Below are 24,001 nucleotides of genomic sequence, written 5' to 3'. Positions count from 1 at the left end.
AAATTAATTTTGGGCTGATCCTTTTACTCTGATTGCGAATCTTAGAATACCCAGCGTGGGTAACAGGGCAGTCTCCCCGGCAGCCATTTGCTCTAGGTGCAGTTCCCTTACTGACCTGAGAGACAAAGGGGGCGCCGGAGAGCTGTGCCTGTGTAGTGACGTCACGGATTGGTGACGTGGGAGGAACAGGGCTTCCTTCACATTGGTGGCAGCGGGTGGGATCAGAGTAATAGTGTGCGTGGGACCCCTACTCCCAGACACTAAAGACTACCAGTGGTAACTTTCACTGCTGGGGTCTTAAGGTCAGCCCAGCACTAGACGGTCAGAGTGTAGATATAATAAGTTGTGTGCAAGGTCGGGGTTACAGCTGTGTCAGTAACCAGAGGTTCCAAAGATGGCGGATGGCACCAGGAGTGCAGTGAGGGCGCAGGCAAGTGCTATGGTCTATGAGGAGGTGGTGGTAGTGGATGGTACTGTTCAACGCGAGGGGGAGCTCAGCCCAGACTCCCCAAGGAGCCAGCCACCCGAGCTTAGTCAGGCAAGGGACTACCCACCACTTACCCACCCCAGCCTGTCCACATCAGAAGCCCTTATTGCAGCGGCAGGTCTCGAGAAAGGGTAATGAAGACGCCTATATGAGACTCATGGCAGCTGCAGAGAAAGCAGCGGAGGCCGAGCGTGCAGAACGCCGTGAAGCAGTGGAGCGGGCAGAGAAAGCTGCAGAGCGGGCAGCGGAGCAAGCAGCGGCAGAGAGAGCAGCGGAGCGCCAGCACCGACTGGAGATGGCTCAACACGGGCTCCCGCTGGACGCCCCAGCACCACCAGAGGCCGAGGACTTCCCTCTGCTTGAGAAGGATGGAGACCTTCTCACCATCTGGTCCCGGATCTGTGGGCAAGATACCTGACCCCCCGTTTGAGGGGTAAGTCCCTGGAAGTTTTGGGGGACTTACCTGCCGGGGCGGAGCAGGACTACAGCAGCATCAAGCGGGCCCTGAGCCAGCACTACAACCTCACCCCGGAGTCCTACCGCAAGAAGTTCCGGAGCCTGCAGCGGGGCCCAAAGGACACCTGGACCGACCACATGCGGGCGTTGCTGAGAGCTGCAGAGCACTGGACCTCGGGTCTAGCCCTCACCACCCGCCAGGAGGTCCAGGAACTGTTCGTCACGGAGCAGTTCTTGTGGAACTGCCCAGAGGACCTCCAGCAGTTCCTCCGTGACCGGAAACCGAAGGGGGCTTCTGCTACAGCCGCCCTGGCCGACGAGTATGCCAATAACAGGGTGCCTGAGCCGAAGAAGCCTGCCAACAGCTCCTGGAGAGGGGGTAAGCCCAATCCTGCCCCAGTTTCCCCAGCCCCCAGAGTGCAAGGGGTGTACCCACCTGCTGCCCTCTCCAGGCCAGGCGCAGAACCCAGACGTTGTCATCACTGCAACCAGCTGGGACACTTCAAGGCTGTATGTCCCCAGCGTCTTAAAGCCCCATCCCTGTCCCCAAAACCGTCCACTGTTTTATGTGTGGGAGGTCCCTGGACAATTACCAACCAGTCACTATCGGCCGCTCAGTGGTCATGGGGCTGCGGGACACAGGTGCTGAACGAACCCTGGTACGTCCTGAGGTGGTGTCCCCTAAAGACTTGGTGCCGGGGAAAACTCTTTCCGTCTCCGGAATTGGAGGCATGGAACCGGCGCTGCCTGTCGCCAAGGTGTTTTTGGACTGGGGCGCTGGGAGGGGAGTGCGGGAGGTGGGAGTAACGTCAAATATTCCTGCTAATGTATTACTTGGGACCGATTTGGGGCGGCTAGTGTCTCAGTATGTGGCCACTGAACCCCCAAGTTCGGCTCCCCAAGAATGTCATGACTCTACTGTGAATGTTGATGTGTTGAATGTGCCTCCAACAGTGGGGGAGGGAGTGGAACCTGAGGGTAATCCGTGCACTGACACCACACACACAGGGCTCACAGGGAGGACAGGTGAGGAGACCGTAGGGGAGAACTCAGAGGTGGAGGGAGGGGCTGCTATGGGTAGTGTAGGGCCCCTAAGTGAATCAAGCCTGCTGAGTCTAGGGCCCCTGCAGGAAGAGGAACAGGCCATGGGGGGAGGAGGCGTCCCAGGAGAGGAGCCACCAGGTAAGACCCCAGGGCAGGAGTTCCCCACACCCGGGATGTCAGGAGGGCAGGGAAGTGTGCCTGACCCAGTGACTTGGTCAGGAGCCGGGGGGAAGCAGGCGCTACCCGTGGGCACAGCGGTCGTGGCCTCTGTCACCCGGAGTGGGAGCGCCGGAGCCCAAGGAGCCTTGCAGAGGTCCGACGGCTTCCCCCTCTCTGACCAAGTGGCTGCTGAGTCAGACAGCGGCCAGGAGACAGATCCCGGGGATCTGACAGCGGATGTGGCAGTGTCGTCCATTCTCGCCACATCGAGTCAGGGATTTCAGGCAGCGTTGGAAGCTGACGCTAGCCTGAAAGCTCTCAAGGAGCAGGCGGCACAGCCTCCTGGGGAGTCAGACCGCGAGCGGGTGGTCTGGGACCAGGGACGGCTGTACCGGGTATCGGTCCAGCAGGGTCCACCAGAGGCGTGGCCCAGGGACCGACAGTTAGTGGTACCATATCCGTTCATGGTGGAATTGTTGCGGATAGCACACGAGATTCCCATGGCTGGACACCTAGGGATCGCTAAAACCAGGGCCAGGCTAGCGCAGCATTTCTACTGGCCTGGAATGAGGACCGAGGTAATTGCCTACTGCCGTTCGTGTGACACCTGTCAGAGGGTGGGGAAGGCGGGGCGGCCCCCAAAGCCCCACTGGTAACTCTGCCCATCATTGAAGAGCCTTTCTCGAGGGTGGCTGTTGATCTTATTGGACCTCTGTCCACTCCCAGTCGCTCCGGGAAATGCTTCATATTAACGGTAGTGGACTATGCCACTCGGTACCCGGAGGCGGTAGCTTTGTCATCCATTCGGGCTGACAAAGTGACCACTGCCTTACTGGAGATCTTCTCCAGAGTGGGGTTTCCCCAGGAAATGCTCACCGACCGAGGGACCCAGTTCATGTCACAGCTGATGGAGTCTCTCTGTAAGCAGATACAGGTGCAACATCTGGTAGCCAGCCCGTATCACCCACAGACCAATGGCCTGTGTGAGCGGTTCAAAGGTACCTTAAAGCAGATGCTTAAGATGTTGGTCGACTCCCACGGGAGAGATTGGGAGCAGTATCTCCCACAACTTCTATTTGCCTACCGGGAGGTTCCACAGGCCTCAATGGGGTTCTCCCCCTTTGAGCTCCTGTATGGGCGACGTGCACGGGGGCCCCTTGCTCTGGTGAAGGAAGCGTGGAAAAAGGGAATTAGACCTACCGGTAATTCGGTTTCCAGGTAGTCCCTCAGGACAGCACAATGGAGGATGTCCTTCCTTTGACCTATAGCGGGACAGGACCATAGAGAGGTTAAAAGGACCCTCCCACCTCCACCCTCCAGTGTTTTTTCAAAGTACCACAGAAGGATGGAAATAAATGGTCTAAACATGCCCTTACAAACACGTGTGTTATAATCCATTTAACGGCTTCATCTTAATTTTGAGCCATGCTGACTCAAAGGATGAACGATCTGCCGGTAGATTAATCCCGTACAAGCCTAAAAAGAGAAACATAAGGGAGGGAACTATGGATGCTGTCCTGAGGGACTACCTGGAAACCGAATTACCGGTAGGTCTAATTCCCTTTTTCCATTACGTCCCTCAGGACAGCACAATGGAGAATACCAAAGAAACTCTGCCAGGGTGGGAACAGAAGCCCAGGAATCAAAGTCCCAGGCTAAAACCAGACTAGATGTATAAATGATATGAAAGATCAGAAAAACCATAGATATCTAAAGAGATCCGCAAAGAAAATCACCGTAGTGAGTGTCTGATATACATCTATAATGGCCAATTTCAGTATGAATGTGGTAAACGAAATAAGCATCAGAAACAGAGAGGGAAATTCACCCATTGTACTCAAATACCAATAATGAACCACAGCAAGTTATTTATTGTGATAGATACTTATAGACATCACCGCCCCAGAATATGGTTAGAGAACCTTACTGCCCAGCAAAATATGGTGAACGTCACAGCCACCACACAATGAGGACTGTACCGACCAATAATAAACTGGATGTGCTTATAACAGGACTGTTCCTTCATCGGACCTTCTGGGCTCAGGTTAAGTCTTGGTTACTGACCAACTTACCGTACTACAAGGAGACCTGCAGGACAGAGGCCCTGGACTGGGAAAGATCAAACCAATAACAGTTAGTACATGGATAATGGCACAGCATTGGGATGTACACACATTACTCATCCAGGAGATCACATCTATTCTAAATCCTTAGATGTCTAATCCCAAGTAAGGGTTGGATATTATTGAAAAGGGATACACCATCCGGCAGGTAATATCTCCTGCCATTACCAATGCTGGGCTTCTATTAGAAGCGCTGAAAGAGAAACGTGGATCATCACTCCTGTTTTCCTTGATGTTAGACACAGGGAGTCCGGACTCAATCAATAAATGTGGTGGTGCTATTAAAAATCTTCCGACACTTGAAATTATTCAAAACTGCATTTATACGAGTCCTTAGTCCAGACATTATAAGTATGTCGACTATTTGTCCATATATGCATATACGCACATACATATCCAAGAGGCAATCTTCTCAGGGATCTTTATACACCCAGACTGCCATTGTGGGAGTAACCATATTCCATGGCAAGAGAAAAAGTAGGTCTCTTCCCCATTACGGAGGGAGATTATCTACTGTGAGGCAGTGAGACTATGGAGTCTTAACAGTAAGAGCCCTGGATCCAGTTTCATTTATCTTAGGAGCCGTGACTGCTGTAAGAGCCGCGAGTATGGGATCCTGTGCCACACGACAGTGGTGCTACTTCACCACAAGGTACAGAAGGCAGTGCTGATGTCCCTGGTAAACAAACCGCAACAGACTTGTGGGACAAGAATCTGTCTGATTGCCGAATGTAGAGTTTGGGAAGGATCAATAACAACAACAACAATAAACTTTATATAAAGTCAACATATTCCGCAGCGCTTTACAGCTTGACAGTTTCAAACGCAACAGTCATAAGTAACCACCATATAATAATTAAAGCAAAATAAAACGACCCTGCTCGTGAGAGTTCAATCTACAATGAGGTGGGGAAGATACAATGTACAAGTATTAACAATGTTGTATAACAATGATGGCACAGCCATCTTTAGGGGGTGGGGGATAGATGGAGATAGTGAATGGGCTACACACACACACACACAAAATGACTGATTAGGGAACGTGATAGGCCGCTCTGAACAAATGTGTTTTGAGGGAGTGCCCAAAACTATGCAAATTGTAGATGGTCCTAATATTTTAGGGCAAATCATTCCAAGGAGGAAGGAATCCTTCCTTTCAACTCGTGGGATTTATCCCATTCCCAGGACAGTAGTATGTCCTTTTATAGGATTATAGGATGTACCAAAATGATATATGTCATCTTTTAAAGCTAATTATGTAACACACTTGCCTTTAGCACTCAAGGTAGAATCTACCTGACAGATCTGTTCCAAACAGAAGAAATGCAAATTCTACTAAGACAATTCAAGCATATCTGTTTGCTTAACTAAGCCCTGTTGTAAAGAATTAAGTAACAGAAGCTGGATCTGGGTCCAAAAACACAAGGACTGTATATCCAGAGTTGCGGCCCAAGACAAAATGTGAAGTGGTAGGCCGATGATACAATGTGCAGCCACACAAGGCACAAGAGAGAAGGTCTAACACAGTGGTTCACCGCCAGAGGCGAAAAAAGCACCAAGCCTGACACACTAATGATACCCCCTGAGGCACAGGGCACCAAAACCCTATGATGCAAAATGATGCATATAGGAACTATGAAGCAATATAATGCAATATGATGTCCAAAGGCACTATTAAGTAATCTGATTCAATACGATGCAATATGATGCAAAGTCACTATGAAGCGCTATAATGCATATAGCAACTATGAAGAAATATGATGCACAAAGGCAATCTGAAGCACTATGATGCATACACGAACAATGAAGCAATATGATGCATATAGGAATAATGAAGCAGTATGATGCATGAAGTAACTATGAAGCGCTATGGTGCATATAGGAACAATGAAGAACTATAATGCATATAGGAACTATGAAGCAATATGATGCATGAAGTAACTATAAAGCACAATGGTGCATATAGGAACAATGAAGCAATATGCTGTAATATAATACACAAAGTCACTATGAAGCGCTATGATGCATATAGGAAACATGAAGCAATATGCTGTAATCTAATGCACAAAGGCAATATGAAGCGCTATGATGCGTATAGGAACCATGAAGCAATATACTGTAATATAATGCACAAAGGCAATATGAAGAGCTATGATGCGTATAGTAACCATGAAGCAATATGCTGTAATCTAATGCACAGAGGCAATATGAAGCGCTATGATGCGTATAGGAACCATGAAGCAATATGCTGTAATCTAATGCACAGAGGCAATATGAAGCGCTATGATGCGTATAGGAACCATGAAGCAATATGCTGTAATCTAATGCACAGAGGCAATATGAAGCGCTATGATGCGTATAGGAACCATGAAGCAATATGCTGTAATCTAATGCACAGAGGCAATATGAAGCGCTATGATGCGTATAGGAACCATGAAGCAATATGCTGTAATCTAATGCACAGAGGCAATATGAAGCGCTATGATGCGTATAGGAACCATGAAGCAATATGCTGTAATCTAATGCACAGAGGCAATATGAAGCGCTATGATGCGTATAGGAACCATGAAGCAATATGCTGTAATATAATGCCCAGAGACAATATGAAGCGCTATGATGCGTATAGGAACCATGAAGCAATATGCTGTAATATAATGCACAGAGGCAATATGAAGCGCTATGATGCGTATAGGAACCATGAAGCAATATGCTGTAATATAATGCACAGAGGCAATATGAAGCGCTATGATGCATATAGGAAACATGAAGCAATATGCTGTAATCTAATGCACAGAGGCAATATGAAGCGCTATGATGCGTATAGGAACCATGAAGCAATATACTGTAATATAATGCACAAAGGCAATATGAAGAGCTATGATGCGTATAGTAACCATGAAGCAATATGCTGTAATCTAATGCACAGAGGCAATATGAAGCGCTATGATGCGTATAGGAACCATGAAGCAATATGCTGTAATCTAATGCACAGAGGCAATATGAAGCGCTATGATGCGTATAGGAACCATGAAGCAATATGCTGTAATCTAATGCACAGAGGCAATATGAAGCGCTATGATGCGTATAGGAACCATGAAGCAATATGCTGTAATCTAATGCACAGAGGCAATATGAAGCGCTATGATGCGTATAGGAACCATGAAGCAATATGCTGTAATCTAATGCACAGAGGCAATATGAAGCGCTATGATGCGTATAGGAACCATGAAGCAATATGCTGTAATCTAATGCACAGAGGCAATATGAAGCGCTATGATGCGTATAGGAACCATGAAGCAATATGCTGTAATATAATGCCCAGAGACAATATGAAGCGCTATGATGCGTATAGGAACCATGAAGCAATATGCTGTAATATAATGCACAGAGGCAATATGAAGCGCTATGATGCGTATAGGAACCATGAAGCAATATGCTGTAATATAATGCACAGAGGCAATATGAAGCGCTATGATGCGTATAGGAACCATGAAGCAATATGCTGTAATCTAATGCACAGAGGCAATATGAAGCGCTATGATGCGTATAGGAACCATGAAGCAATATGCTGTAATATAATGCCCAGAGACAATATGAAGCGCTATGATGCGTATAGGAACCATGAAGCAATATGCTGTAATATAATGCACAGAGGCAATATGAAGCGCTATGATGCGTATAGGAACCATGAAGCAATATGCTGTAATATAATGCACAAAGGCAATATGAAGCGCTATGATGTGTATAGGAACCATGAAGCAATATGCTGTAATCTAATGCACAGAGGCAATATGAAGCGTTATGATGCATATAGGAACCATGAAGCAATATGATACACAAAGGCAATATGAGCACTATGATGCATATAGGAACAGAGATGCAATATGATGCAGAAAGGCAATATGAAGCACTCTGATGCATAAAGGAACCATGAAGCAATATGATGCAATATGATACACGAAGTAACTATGAAGCGCTATGATGCATATAGGAACTATAAAGCAATATGATGCCGTATGATAATCCAGAGGCACTCAATATGTTGCATAGATGTACTATGATTCAGTATCATGCACAGAGACCCTCCATATGATGCATAAAAGCAGTATGATGCAGTATTATGCACGGAGGCACTTGATATGATGCACAGAAAGACTAGGCCATGCTTGAAGGTGCCAAACAAGAGACCAGGCCTACACTTTTCAGCAAAAGAGCAATCTATCAGAGGTCCAGATAAATCTCCACTCTGAACAATATCTCTCATTTGTCAGACTGACTCCACCCGAAAGAGCTAATTAATGAGCCGCAGCTGGAGGGCAGACTTCATGAAGACAATGTGCTGAATAAACACCTTGTGTCCTCCTACGGACGGAGTAGTTAAGTTGCAAAGAAAAATGAAACACTTGTTTATTGAACCAAAAAATGGAAAGCATGCTTCCAAAAAAAAAAAAAAAAAATCACTCTGAAGCCCAATCATAAGGCTCTGTGCAGACAAAACCTGCAACTAACTGAAGTCCAGTCATGAGATGTAGCCTGGACATATGGCCCTACCATAGCCTAGAGGTCCAAGGCCTAGCTGCAAATGGGTTCCAGGTACAGCTTTGACACAAAGGCATGAGACTAGAGTCAGCCCAGAGGCCCAGGCCATCAATGCAACATTTAAACCATGCACTCACCTGTGCTGGCTCCATACCTGCTAGAAGACAGGGGGAGCTGGTAACGCCGAAAGCCTACCGTGGAAGGAAGCGGCGTCCCCATTACTCTTCTCCTGTGCCCCCTTCCGTGTTCCATCGTGGAACGCACGCCAAACCTATGTGCCGACGCTCCTCTCTGGCATCACTGTAAGCACCACGGCCTTCTCCACCACACGACTTTCGGACATAGAGGTGTTTTGCCGGTTGGCGTCCGAGCCGAGAGCCCCCCACCGGGAGGAAGCGGCTCTACCCAGGAGCCCGTCCGCTCGACTGGTCTCTGGGGCTGAGGGACTCCCCACCGGGGAGTTTCCACCCTGGGCTACTTGACAGGGGGAAGGATTGGACCAGCCGCACGATCCCCCTGAGCCCATTTCACAGGCTGACTGTTGGCTGAGGAACCTCTCAAAGAGGAGTCGGCCACGGTCCACTTGACAGGGGTGAGAGAATCCACAGGCTATCTTCGCTCTAGGAGCAACCTCTCATACAACCGTCCCCTGTAGGGACAGGAAAAACACTGGAGGGTGGAGGTGGGAGGGTCCTTTTAACCTCTCTATGATCCTGTCCCGCTATAGGTCAAAGGAAGGACATCCTCCATTGTGCTGTCCTGAGGGACGTAATGGAAAGGAGATTTGGCCACCCCTGGAGTGTCGGCCATTGAGTATGTTGTGCGCTTCCGGGACAGAATGACGGCCTTGACACGGCTGGTGCATGACAATATGGCCCAGGCCCAAGCTGACCAGAAGCGGTGGTACGACCAGAATGCTTGTGAGAGGACCTACCAGGCGGGTCAAAAGGTGTGGGTACTGGTCCCCGTCCCACAAAACAAGCTTCAGGAGGCCTGGGAGGGTCCATACCTCGTGCACCAGCAGCTCAACGCCGTCACCTATCTGGTCACCCTGGACCACGCCCGTGGAAGGAGGAAGGCCTTCCACGTGAACATGATGAAGGCACATCATGAGCGGGAGGCTTGTGCCCACCCAGTGTGCAACCTCCCGGAGGAAGGTGAGGTAGAAACCCTCCTGGATCTGCTCACCCAAGCCAAGGCGGGTGGATCCATCGAGGATGTGGGGGTTGGCCACCAGCTCTCGGAGGACCAACGTTCCCAGCTGGGGGTCACCCCACACCCCTTTCGGGAGCTGTTCAGCAGCCTGCCCGGAAGGACTGAGGCAGCCGTCCATGATGTGGACACCGGCAATCACCCCCCGATCTGGCGTTCAGCATATCGGGTCTCTCTCGAGGTGCAGCAGCACATGCGCCAAGAGATAGACGAGATGCTGAAGCTGGGGGTGATCCAAGCGTCCAACAGCGCTTGGGCTTCGCCTGTAGTCCTCGTCCCTAAAAAGGACCGAACTACGCGGTTCTGCGTGGACTACCGGGGGCTTAACGCTGTGACGGTCACCGATGCGTACCCAATGCCGCGCATCGATGACCTGCTCGATCAGCTGGCCGGGGCCAAGTACCTGACCATCATGGATCTGAGCAGGGGATATTGGCAAATTCCCCTGACCCCTAAGGCACGGGAACGCTCTGCCTTTATCACCCCATTTGGACTGTACGAGTCCACTGTGATGCCCTTCGGCATGAAGAATGCCCCTGCCACTTTTCAGCGGATGGTCAACACGCTGCTCAAGGGACTGGAAGGGTATGCGACCGCGTACCTGGATGACATTGCCATCTTCAGTCCCACCTGGGAGGATCACCTACAGCACCTGGCGCAGGTGTTAGGGAGGATCCAGAGGGCAGGGTTGACCATTAAGCCGGAAAAGTGCCAGCTGGGTATGAGTGAGGTCCACTACCTGGGACACCGGGTAGGTGGGGGAGCTCTGAAGCCAGAGCCCGGGAAGGTGGATGCCATCACCTCCTGGCCCTCCCCCCGGACCAAGAAGCAGGTGATGTCCTTCTTGGGGACTGCCGGGTACTATAGGAGGTTTGTTCCACACTATAGCACCCTGGCCAAGCCCCTGACGGACCTCACCAAGAAGAAGCTGCCCGTCGCAGTCGACTGGACAGTCGCCTGCGAGACAGCTTTCCAGGCGCTCAAAACCGCCTTGTCTAGCTCTCCTGTACTACAGGCAGCCGACTTCACGCGGCCGTTCGTAGTACAGACCGACGCCAGTGACTTTGGCCTCGGTGCTGTGCTCAGCCAGGTCGACACTACGGGACATGAACACCCCGCTTTGTACCTGAGCCGGAAGCTCCTGCCGAGGGAAGTGGCCTATTCCACGATGGAGAAGGAACGTCTGGCAATTGCATGGGCCCTGCAGCGTCTGCAGCCATACTTGTACGGACGCCACTTCACCGTGGAAACAGACCACAACCCCCTCAGCTGGTTACACTCGGTCTCTGGGACGAATGGGAGGTTGCTACGCTGGAGCCTGGCTCTCCAGCAGTATCACTTCAGCATTCGCCACAGAAGCGGCAGAGACCATGGTAACGCTGATGGGTTGTCCCGGCAAGGAGAAGGTGCGGAAGGGCGCATGGGGGAACACAGGAATGTGATGCCCCCTAGCACCCTCTAAAGCAGGGAGGTGTGATGAGGGAACAGCCGCCATCTTGGACGGGCATACTAACAGAGATTGGCGTGACTCCATTTTGTCTTGTGGTCCCAGGTCTGCAGAGGAGTGCTCCTGGCCCCCACCTTTTCTAATGAATAAAGTTCCTTTTAGTATGGTAATGGGATGAGCACAGTGTAGCAGGCAGATGGCATTTCAAAGCCTGAGTGAGGAAGCCACACCAGCAGGGGACATAGAGGTGCCTGAGGGGCTTAATTAAAGCACGCATGTCAAGTGGCCACAGGATACACATCTATTATGGCCATCCAGTCGAACCGTCTCCAACATGGAATCGTGAATTATGGACGCATCGTGCAAGGTACCGGCTCATAAAAAATATCCCCCTCGCCCTAAAGAAATTGGGCATCTGACAGTGCGACTTCCGGATCCGTGGTCGTTCTGAAACCCGAGAGATAGAGATCGGCCTCCCACAGCGTCCGAATGGGTCTAGGTTTGATCCCTGTACGACCGGCAGAACAAACCACATGCGCTGGTACTGCCTGTGTACTGATCCGATCATCCTGAGAGAAGTTATCCCATTTATTAGATATTGGAATAAATCTTGCAGGGAGGCAGAGGGGTGGAGATTGCTAAGCCCACCCAGCTACAGGGACACAGCAGGGTTAAGAGCTGGGACACTTGGAGAGTGGGTCAGAACAGAGGAAGATGACTAAGGAACTAAGGAACAGGGCATATGCCAGCCAGAGGGGAGCAAGCACACGCTTTCTGGGGGCTGCCCGGCAACTAAGTCTTGGACCTGCGGAACGCTGAGCCCCCCGGCTTCCACAAGCGACCTTCAACCCGGTAAATTGACCTCCAGCTTTATACCTCTAAGCCTTGTCTTATGATTGTTATATTTTACTCTGACTGTAACTCTTGATATATTGTGATTGTATATTTCTTGTATTACTTAGTGCGCCCTTAAGGCAATTAAATCATAAATTAATTTTAGGCTGATCCTTTTACTCTGATCGCGAATCTTAGAATACCCAGCGTGGGTAACAGGGCAGTCTCCCCGGCAGCCGTTTGCTCTAGGTGCAGTTCCCTTACTGACCTGAGAGACAAAGGGGGCGCCGGAGAGCTGTGCCTGTGTAGTGACGTCAAGGATTGGTGACGAGGGAGGAACAGGGCTTCCTTCACACTCATGTACCCACTGCTCCACATCCTGAGCGCAGTCTCTACTACGCGCACATGTACCCACTGCTCCACGTCCTGAGCACAGCGTCTACTAATCACACATGTACCCACTGCTCCACATCCTGAGCGCAGCCTCTACTATGCGCACATGTACCCACTACTCCACGTCCTGAGCACAGCCTCTACTACGCGCGCATGTACCCACTGCTCCACGTCCTGAGCACAGCCTCTACTAATTACACATGTACCCACTGCTCCACATCCTGAGCGCAGCCTCTACTATGTGCTCATGTACCCACTGCTCCACGTCCTGAGCATAGCCTCTACTATTATTATTTATTTATATAGCATCATTAATTCCATGGTGCTGTACATGAGAAAGGGGTTACATACAGAGTTATAGATATCGTTTACATTACACAAATTTATGATGACTGGTACAGAGGAGAGAAGACCCTGTCCTTGCGGACTTACATTCTACTATGTGCTCATGTACCCACTGCTCCACGTCCTGAGCACAGTCTATGTGCTCATGTACCCACTGCTCCACGTCCTGAGCACAGCCTCTATGTGCTCATGTACCCATTGCTCCACGTCCTGAGCACAGCCCCTACTATGTGCTCATGTACCCACCGCTCTACGTCCTGCGTGTAGCTTCTATGCACATGTGCCCACTGCCCCACATCCTAAGCCCAGCTTCTATGGCACACGTACCCACTGCTCCACATCGTTAGAGCGGCCCCTACTGAGTGTACGTCTCCCGCCCTCATCATATCACTCACTCATTCCTTCGATGTCCAGAGAATCCACCACGGAGCGGTTGTGTTGGTCGCAGGCGATCGCGCGCTCAAACGCTTTCTGTCGCACCAGTTTACTGCACTCCTGGAACTTCATCTGAGCGTCTTTATCATGAGGACGAACCTTCACCACCTGCGGGAGACCACAAGCATTGAGACAAAGGGGAGGAGACTGCAGTGATGGAGGAGGGGCAAGAGCGGTAAATGGGTAAAATGGCAGAGAGGTAGGCAACAGACAGGCAGGGGGCGGGGTCTAGAAGAGACAACAGGCAGGGGGCGGGGTCTAGAGGAGACAGGCAGGAGGCGGGGTCTAGAGAAGACAACAGGCAGGGGGCGGGGTCTAGAGACAACAGGCAGGGGGCGGGGTCTAGAGACGACAACAAGCAGGGGCGGGGTCTAGAGGCGACCACAGGCAGGGGGCGGGGTCTAGAGGAGACCACAGGCAGGGTGCGGGGTCTAGAGGAGACCACAGGCAGGGTGCGGGGTCTAGAGGAGACAACAGGCAGGGGGCGGGGTCTAGAGGAGACAACAGGCAGGGGGCGGGGGCTAGAGGAGACAACAGGCAGAAGAGACTAGAAGAGACAACAGGCAGGGGGCGGGGTCTAGAGACAACAGGCAGGGGGCGGGGTCTAGAGACAACAGGCAGGGGGCGGGGTCTAGAGACAACAGGCAGGGGGCGGGGTCTAGAGACGACAACAAGCAGGGGCGAGGTCTAGAGACAACAGGCAGGGGGCGGGGTCTAGAGACGACAACAAGCAGGGGCGGGGTCTAGAGGTGACAACAGGCAGGTGGCGGGGTCTAGAGACAACAGGCAGGGGGCGGGGTCTCAGCACAGATGGGATACAGTAACTGCGCCAGTTCTGACCGTCTCGTAGTCCTTCAGTGCAGCCTTCAGCTTCCCTAGCGCCATGTTGCTGGCCGCTCGCCTGTAGTAGCCTTTGATGTATTTGGCATCGAGTTGGATGGCGCGAGAGGCGTCGGCCAGGGCGTAGCCGTAACATTCAGTGCGGAGGTACGCCAGGCTGCGGTTCCCATAGTAAATGGCGCTGTTTGGACTGAGAGCGATGGCCTCAGTGTAATATTGTACGGCGCGGTCATAGTCCTTCACTGCGGGAGAGAGAGCCACCAATCACAGAAAGCTATGTCCAGACCACACCCACTGATGGTTAAGCTCCGCCCATGGACCACACCCACCTATAAGCTTCACCCACGCAGTTACTACTGATTTGGAGTCGCCCTACACCAGACACAGCTGAGCACGTGGGGAACGACTGGGGGTTCACAGTGTAAGGTGACCGGATGCTGGGGGTTGTAGTAAACGGCACTTAAAGGGAACCTGTCAGCAGGACTGTGCATAGTAACCTACAGACAGTGTCAGGTCGGCGTCGTTATACTGATTACACTGTTACCTGGTGATGAAATCTGTCTTGTGGTTGTTGTTTAATCGTTATTTTTAATTTTTAGTTAGGCCCCTTTCACACATCAGTTTTTTGTCATCAGTCACAATCCGGCGAATTTTGAAAAACCGGATCCGGCAAAAGTTGCAGCCAGATCCGTTTTTTTCTCAGACTTGTATTAGCGACGGATGGTCTCACGTTTCATCCATCGTTCGCTGGATCCGTAGAAAATTATCGGCCCGGCAGCCGGATACAACGGATAAAAAAGGTTTTTTTGCGCCCTTCAAAAAAACGGACAGCGACGGATTCCGTTTTTTTTAAACTGAGCATGCTCCGATTTTTTTAGGATACAATCAGCTAGTCGGATCCGGCGAAAAAACAGATCTGTTGCATCGAGTTTTCACAATCTGTGACGGATCCGTTTTATTCAAAATTCGACGGATTGCGACTGATGGCAAAAAAATGATGTGTGAATGCAGCCTTAAGGATCTGCTCGTGCTCCGGGGCGGGGTTCATGTTTGCGGTGCTCTGATTATATATTCATAATGCTGCCTGCTGACAGGTCACTGCTCCCTCACTGCCCCGCCCCCTAGTTTGCATAATGAATATACTAATGTGTGTATTTGATAAAAAAGCATGTCCCTTCATCAGAATGCCAGCGCCTGCGCACTATCACTTATTGGTTAGCGCCTATTATCTACCTGTGTTTGAAAGAAAAAAAAAATCACCATCAATATGTCGCGGTCAGGTGCGCATGCGCATTAGCGTGTATCGCGTTCCGAGAGATGCTACTGCAGCCAAAAAAATGTACACTACAAGAAAATGGCAGCGGCGCTTGCACAGTAGCGTCTCTCAGTACGCGAGCGGCATCTCTGAGCTCCAGACTGTGGCAAGTTTTGATGTTTACATTGTTATTCCTTTTGTTTATTCCTCAGCGTGGTTGTTGGAACATGTGTTGCCGTCTACCGCACTCGGCACTTTCTAGCACTGATGTGCACATGAAAGCTGTTGACACAAATAAATCCTGTATATTCTTATGCATTTGCATTGATTATCTAGACCAGGGGTGTCAAACTGCATTCCTCGAGGGCCTCAAACCATGCGTGTTTTCAAGATTTCCTTAGCATTGCACAAGGTGCAGGAATCATTATCTGTGCAGGTGGTTAAATTGTCACCTGTGCAATACAAGGAAATCCTGAAAACATGACCTGTTTGCGGCCCTCGAGGAATGCAGTTTGACACCCCTGATCTAGACAACATTTTTTGTATATGCTAGACCTGGATAGAAATTACTAGTATCTAATTTCACAGCCCCCCCAAAGAAGCCCACGCGAAACGTGCGTCGGGGCTGCACCCGGACTTCACATCACACAGGCAACATTATGGGTAAGGCTATGTGCACACGTTCAGGATTTCTTGCAGAAATTTCCTGAGCAAAACAGGACATTTTCTGCAAGAAATACGAATGCGTTTTTACCGTGTTTTTGGTGTGGTTTTTTTTTGCTGATTTTTCCAGAGGTTTCCAATGCAATAATATAGTGGGAAATCCGCAAAAAATCCGCAAAATTAATGAACATGCTGCGTTTTTTACCGCAATGCGTTTTTTTTGCGGAAAAAAAACGCATTATGTGCACAAAAATTGTAGAATGCATTCTAAATGATGGGATGCATAATGTATGCTTTTTTGGGCGTTTTTATAGCGAAAAATATGCAACGTGTGCACACAGCCTTAACCCTCCGTCAAGGGCAACTGATCTGACAGGCGCAGCTCACTTAGTTTCATTTCTCTATTTTCAGTGGTTTGTCTGGGAAATACCCTCCTCCCAGTACCTTCCTAACTTTAAAGGCTGTGTGAAACCTGAGAAGCCTCTTGTGCTGCAGAGCTGCAGGAGATCAGATATCAGTGTTTTGGCTTCTCCGGCTCATTGCCCCTGAATGCGTCACACATTTGACGATTACAATTTGCTGTTTTTATTCATCCCAATTGTTTTTTTAGCTTGTTTTATGAATAGCTAGTGCTAAATTTGTGGATTTGTCATAAAAGGTTTTGTTAGAAATAAGATTGTGCTTCTCAGGCACATTGTGCCCTAACACATGATCTCTCTCTCTTGCTTCAGCTTTTCTTCTGAAATGGCGAGGAGAATATTTGACTTGTCCAATGCCCTTCATGTTGAGCGAGTGCAAAATATATTGCTTGATGATGAGACAGACCCCTTACAGCTAGAAGATTTAGGGGAAGAAACTGACATTGCTTCAGAAGATGATGTGGAAGAATGTCCAGATGTGTCTGATACAGGTCAAGGAGAGAGTGAGGAGGATGCTCAAGACATAGAAACATATTACTTTTCTGGTTATTAAACATTTTTTTTTACACCTGATTATATGTATTCTCATTTATTACATTCCTATTAAGGTAACTGATCACTTTTAGAGCATTGAAATTTTAAAAAAAGGAAAATATAGCCAATTTTCTAGCCTGTGCCGGACAGGTGCAGTGCCCCTAAACTCATTATGGAACATATTGCCCCTGACGGAGGGTTAAAGGGCCACTGTCACCCCCTCCAGCCGTTCTAAACTAAAAGAGCCACCTTGTGCAGCAGTAATGCTGCATTCTAACAAGGTGGCTCTTTTAGTTTTTGATTCAGTTATTCCCTCAATAAAGCGTTCTAAAATTTGTAGAAAATAACCTGTCCTTAGACCTGGAGGCGGTCCGAAGCTTCCTCGGTGAATCTCCCAACGGCCGTCACTCTTCTCTTCTGGGGATGTGGTCGCCGCCCCCTGCGCGCTGTTTCTTCTTAAATCCTGCGCTGTGCGTGCCTGCCTGGGACAGGCGCAGTCTTCATTGTCCGTCATAGGTCAGATGCAGGGTGCCTGACTGCACCTGTGCCGGCAGTGCGGCCACCCTGTTGCTGAATCCCCGCCCCGCACTGTGTTATTCATTATGCACAGTGTGGGGCTGGGGTTCCTGGGCATGCGCACTGCGCTGTTCAGACGCTCCCCCGGTCCCCCGCCTTCCAGCGTTGCCGTAATATACAGGTTTCCTTGTCAGCGTTTGGAATGAAGCAGCCGCAAATAACAACGCTGGAAGGCGGGGGAGCGTCTGAACCCCAGCCCCAGATAGCAGTGGTTGGAGGGCAGAGCGCCGGCAAGAGTTCCGTGCTGGAAAACTTCGTAGGCCGGTAAGATGTGCCGGCACCGCCTGTCATCGTGGCGTTCCCTATTGTCAGTTGGTATTCACAGCAGCACTCTGCGCACTTTACGTAGTTTTTCCTGCAGGCTTCTCAATGAGTGACGTCACCGCTCTGCGCTCGGGCTCCTGACAGCGGCGGAGCTGTTACCCCAGTGGTGGCCGCTGTCTTCAGGCTCCTCCGGGCGCGGTGCGGTGTTATCCAGCGCTGTACAGGCTCCATGGACGTCACTGCGCTCCAGCAGCTGGAAAACTACAACTCCCAGCATGCCCTGACTGCCAGGTCTATCGGGGGACGCTGGGAAATGTAGTTTTCCTGCAGCTGGTGCAGAACAGACGGCAGAGGCTTGCTGTATTCAGCAACAGGGTGGCCGCACTGCCCGCACAGGCGCAGTCAGGCACCCTGCATCTGACCTATGACGGACAATGAAGACTGCGCCTGCCCCAGGCAGGCACGCACAGCGCAGGCGCCGGATTTAAGAAGAAACAGCGCTCAGGGGCGGCGACCATCGCCCCAGAAGAGAAGAGTGACGGCCGTTGGGAGATTCACCGAGGAAGCTTCGGACCGCCTCCAGGTCTAAGGACAGGTTATTTTCTCCAAATTATAAATCGCTTTATTGAGGTAATAAATGAATCAAAAACTAAAAGAGCCACCTTGTTAGACTTCAGCATTACTGCTGCACAAGGTGGCTCTTTTAGTTTAGAACGGCTGGAGGGGGTGACAGTGGCCCTTTAAGCATAATCCGGCGTTTTTATTTTTTAAAAAAGAACGGATCCAGAGAGAGGGATTTTAACTTTCTCAGTAAATAGTGTGTGTAAAAAAAATTTCTTTATGGTTTTTTTTAATTTATAAAATTAATTTGTATTACACAGTTTGGACTTAAGCTATTGGAAGAGTTCAATTATATCTTATCTTTACTGGTCGCATAGGACCAGTCATGATATTGTAGTTACCATGTTTCAGCGGAAACTTTTTCTCACGATACTGGGAGTTGTAGTACACTAGATATAAGGTGACACGATACTGGGAGTTGTAGTACACTAGATATAAGGTGACAGGATGCTGGGAGTTGTAGTACACTAGATATAAGGTGACAGGATGCTGGGAGTTGTAGTACACTAGATATAAGGTGACAGGATGCTGGGAGTTGCAGTACACTAGATATAAGGTGACAGGATGCTGGGAGTTGCAGTACACTAGATATAAGGTGACAGGATGCTGGGAGTTGCAGTACACTAGATATAAGGTGACAGGATGCTGGGAGTTGTAGTACACTAGATATAAGGTGACAGGATGCTGGGAGTTGTAGTACACTAGATATAGGGTGACAGGATGCTGGGAGTTGTAGTACACTAGATATAAGGTGACAGGATGCTGGGAGTTGCAGTACACTAGATATAAGGTGACAGGATGCTGGGAGTTGCAGTACACTAGATATAAGGTGACAGGATGCTGGGAGTTGCAGTACACTAGATATAAGGTGACAGGATGCTGGGAGTTGTAGTACACTAGATATAAGGTGACAGGATGCTGGGAGTTGTAGTACACTAGATATAAGGTGACAGGATGCTGGGAGTTGTAGTACACTAGATATAAGGTGACAGGATGCTGGGAGTTGCAGTACACTAGATATAAGGTGACAGGATGCTGGGAGTTGTAGTACACTAGATATAAGGTGACAGGATGCTGGGAGTTGTAGTACACTAGATATAAGGTGACAGGATGCTGGGAGTTGTAGTACACTAGATATAAGGTGACAGGATGCTGGGAGTTGCAGTACACTAGATATAAGGTGACAGGATGCTGGGAGTTGCAGTACACTAGATATAAGGTGACAGGATGCTGGGAGTTGTAGTACACTAGATATAAGGTGACAGGATGCTGGGAGTTGTAGTACACTAGATATAAGGTGACAGGATGCTGGGAGTTGTAGTACACTAGATATAAGGTGACAGGATGCTGGGAGTTGCAGTACACTAGATATAAGGTGACATGATGCTGGGAGTTGTAGTACACTAGATATAAGGTGACAAGATGCTGGGAGTTGTAGTACACTAGATATAAGGTGACAGGATGCTGGGAGTTGTAGTACACTAGATATAAGGTGACAGGATGCTGGGAGTTGTAGTACACTAGATATAAGGTGACAGGATGCTGGGAGTTGTAGTACACTACATATAAGGTGACAGGATGCTGGGAGTTGTAGTACACTACATATAAAGTGACAGGATGCTGGGAGTTGTAGTACGCGCATTCCGGGCAGTTACCCCTGAAGTACTCGTTGGCCTTCTCCTTCAGCTCCTCCGCCGTCCTCCCGTCTCCGCTGCCGGCCTCGCCTCCTCCAGTCTCCGCCGCCCGCTCTCCCTCAGCCATCTTCCCGCTGCCGGTCACTGACACTGCGTCACTATGAGAGCGACAAAGTGCGACATCCGGCGGCCACCTTGAGAATGGCGGCGACCAGAGGAACGCGTCACTGTAGCGTCATCTTGTGGCTGTCTAGCGGCCATGCTACGAGTGGCGAAAGCAGCTGAAGCGTCGGCCATATTGTGGATGGCGAGTGTCTTCCTCAGAAGGATACAATACGGTTGAGCCTAGACTGTTTACCAATACAATATACAGAGACCAGCAGCACCCGGTTATACGGAGGGTCTTGTAGGGTGTTCCCCGTATACGGCGGGTCAGTGGGGTGTCTCCGGTATATGCAGCATCTGTGAGGTGTCTCTGCTATACAGCGGGTCAGTGGGGTGTCTACAGTATACGGGGGTCTGTGGGGTGTCCCCGGTGTACGGCGGGTATTGTGGGGTGTCTCCGGTATATGCAGCATCTGTGGGTTTTTCCCGTATATGGGGGTCTGTGGGGTGTTCCCAGTATACGGCAGATTTTGTGGGGTGTTCCCAGTATACGGCAGGTCTTGTGGGGTGTTCCCAGTATACGGCTGGTCTTGTGGGGTGTCCTCGGTATATGGCAGGCCTTGTGGGGTGTTCCCAGTATACGGCAGGTCTTGTGGGGTGTTCCCGGTATACGGCAGGTCTTGTGGGGTGTTCCCGGTATACAGCAGGTCTTGTGGGGTGTCCTCGGTATACAGCAGGTCTTGTGGGGTGTTCCCAGTATACGGCAGGTCTTGTGGGGTGTTCCCGGTATACAGCAGGTCTTGTGGGGTGTTCCCAGTATACGGCAGGTCTTGTGGGGTGTTCCCAGTATACAGCAGGTCTTGTGGGGTGTCCTCGGTATATGGCGGGTCTTGTGGGGTGTTCCCGGTATACGGCAGGTCTTGTGGGGTGTTCCCGGTATACAGCAGGTCTTGTGGGGTGTTCCCGGTATACAGCAGGTCTTGTGGGGTGTTCCCAGTATACGGCAGGTCTTGTGGGGTGTTCCCGGTATACAGCAGGTCTTGTGGGGTGTTCCCAGTATACGGCAGGTCTTGTGGGGTGTTCCCAGTATACAGCAGGTCTTGTGGGGTGTCCTCGGTATATGGCGGGTCTTGTGGGGTGTTCCCGGTATACGGCAGGTCTTGTGGGGTGTTCCCGGTATACGGCAGGTCTTGTGGGGTGTTCCCGGTATACGGCAGGTCTTGTGTGGTGTTCCCAGTATACGGCAGGTCTTGTGGGGTGTTCCCGGTATACGGCAGGTCTTGTGGGGTGTTCCCAGTATACGGCAGGTCTTGTGGGGTGTTCCCAGTATACGGCAGATTTTGTGGGGTGTTCCCGGTATACGGCAGGTCTTGTGGGGTGTTCCCAGTATACGGCAGGTCTTGTGGGTTGTTCCTGGTATATGGCGGGTCTTGTGGGGTGTCCTCGGTATATGGCGGGTCTTGTGGGGTGTTCCCAGTATACGGCAGGTCTTGTGGGGTGTTCCTGGTATATGGCGGGTCTTGTGGGGTGTTCCCAGTATATGGCAGGTCTTGTGGGGTGTTCCCGGTATACAGCAGGTCTTGTGGGGTGTTCCCGGTATACGGCAGGTCTTGTGGGGTGTTCCCGGTATACGGCAGGTCTTGTGGGGTGTTCCCGGTATACGGCAGGTCTTGTGGGGTGTTCCTGGTATACGGCAGGTCTTGTGGGGTGTTCCTGGTATACGGCAGGTCTTGTGGGGTGTTCCCAGTATACGGCAGATTTTGTGGGGTGTTCCCGGTATACGGCAGGTCTTGTGGGGTGTTCCCAGTATATGGCGGGTTTTGTGAGGTGTCTCCGATATACAGCTGTTCAGTGAGGTGAATACAGAGAGAGGTGTCTGAGGGGTGTTCCCAGTATACAGCAGGTCTGGTAGGATGTTTCCAATATATGGAGGGTCTGTGGGGTGTTCCCGGTATATGGCAGGTCTTGTGATGTCTTCACGGCAGGTCTTGTGGGGTGTTCCCGGTATATTGCAGGTGTTGTGGGGTGTTCTCAGTATACGGCAGGTCTTGTGGGGTCCTGGTATACTGCAGGTCTTGTGGGGTGTTCCCATTATATGGCAGGTCTTGTGGAGTGTTCCTGGTATACGGCAGGTCTTGTGGGGTGTCCCCAGTATATGGCAAGTCTTATGGGGTGTCCCCAGTATATGGCAGGTCTTGTGAGGGGTTCCCGGTATATTGTAGGTATTGTGGGGTGTTCCTGGTATATGGCAGTTCTTGGGTGTTCCTGGTATACAGCAGGTCTTGTGGGTGTTCCTGGTTTACGGCAGGTCTTCTGAGGTGTTCCCGGTATACGGTAGGTCTTCTGGGGTGTCTCCGATACTCAGTGGAATGTCTACGGTACACGGGGGGTCTGGCCGGTATACGGCAGGTCTTCTGGGGTGTTCCCGGTGTATGTCGGGTCTTGTGGGGTGTTCCAGGTATACGGCAGGTCTTGTGAGGTGTCTCCGATACTCTGGGGTGTCTACGGTATACAGGTTGGGGGTTCTGTGGGGTGTTCCCAGTATATGGCAGGTCTTGTGGGGTGTCTCTGATACACAGCAGGTCAGTGGGGTGTCTACAGTATTCGTGGGGGTCTGTGGGGTGTACCCGGTATACGGGGGTCTCTGGGCTGTTCCCAGTGGGTTGCTTAGTAGCTATCAAATTGTCCAAGAAAGGACATTGTCCCCGCGATGTTGCGATGCACAGCGTCCTGATGAATGGTGTTTTCTTTTGTCGTCTGGTGAACTGATGGCATCGGGGAAGAAAACAAGCAGCTGCGATTTTCTGTGGGGATCATGTGAATGTGACACATCCTGCCCCAACGGCAGCCGCAGGATAATGGCGGCGCCTCTACCAGCAGAGAGTGGTCGGTCAGGAGCGAGGAGCATGAAGAGATGGGGGTGATGACGTCCTCAGATCTCAGTCCCAAACATCTGTGGAATGTGCTGGAAATCAAGTCAGGTCCACAGAGCCGCACCGAGGAGCGCACAGCATTGATAATGGTGCCGTGTGACCGCCGTACATGTAATACATGAGCTCCCGCCGGCTGCAGCGCTCATGTGACATCACCGCCAGAAGAGAATATATGTACATTTTGTTTTCAGGCCACAACAAGAAAGTGTTGATGAATCTCACGATTCTGTAACGTGGCAGCTGAACCACAGGACCGAATGCAGCGGCCGGCACAACTCAGCACCTGGCGAGCCGTGACACATCATTGCGAGGGTCAAACTGTACACCCACAAGGTGGCGCTCACAGCTGCCGGGGATCAGTAACCATAGAGGTCTCAAGGACCTCTATGGTTACCATTCAGAAGCATCGCCGACCTCCGATCATGTGACGGCGATGCGATCATTTCCGGCCGCCCGTCCAGAAGCGGTAGTTAAAATGCCGCTGTCTGCGTTTGACAGCGGCATTTAACTAGTTAATAGGCGCGGGCAGATCGCGATTCTGCCTGCGCCTATTACGGCCACATGTCAGCTGTTCAAATCAGCTGACATGTCCCGGCTTTGATGCGGGCTCACCGCCGGAGTCCGCATCAAAGCGGGGCTTCTGACCTCGGACGTACTATCCCGTCCGAGGTCAGAAAGGGGTT

The 24,001-nt window shown here is 50.6% G+C and overlaps 1 protein-coding gene across 1 annotated transcript in view; it reads right to left on the bottom strand.

Annotated features, from left to right (window-relative positions):
- Positions 1–20,486, bottom strand: part of PPP5C (protein phosphatase 5 catalytic subunit) — a 29,474-nt gene extending 8,988 nt beyond the window's left edge. The window contains exons 1-3 of the mRNA XM_077286431.1: positions 20,302–20,486; positions 14,315–14,556; positions 13,435–13,582 (exon numbers count right to left, since the gene is read on the bottom strand). Of these exons, the coding sequence (XP_077142546.1) occupies positions 13,435–13,582; positions 14,315–14,556; positions 20,302–20,407 (496 nt within the window). The 5' untranslated portion in view covers positions 20,408–20,486. The remainder of the gene's footprint in view (positions 1–13,434; positions 13,583–14,314; positions 14,557–20,301) is intronic.
- Positions 20,487–24,001: the final 3,515 nt, after the last annotated feature.

The sequence above is a fragment of the Ranitomeya variabilis genome, chromosome 2, assembly GCF_051348905.1.
Source record: "Ranitomeya variabilis isolate aRanVar5 chromosome 2, aRanVar5.hap1, whole genome shotgun sequence".
NCBI lineage: Eukaryota > Metazoa > Chordata > Amphibia > Anura > Dendrobatidae > Ranitomeya > Ranitomeya variabilis.
Note: the sequence above shows the minus strand (reverse complement) of the source record. Positions and strands in the feature narration are given on the sequence as shown.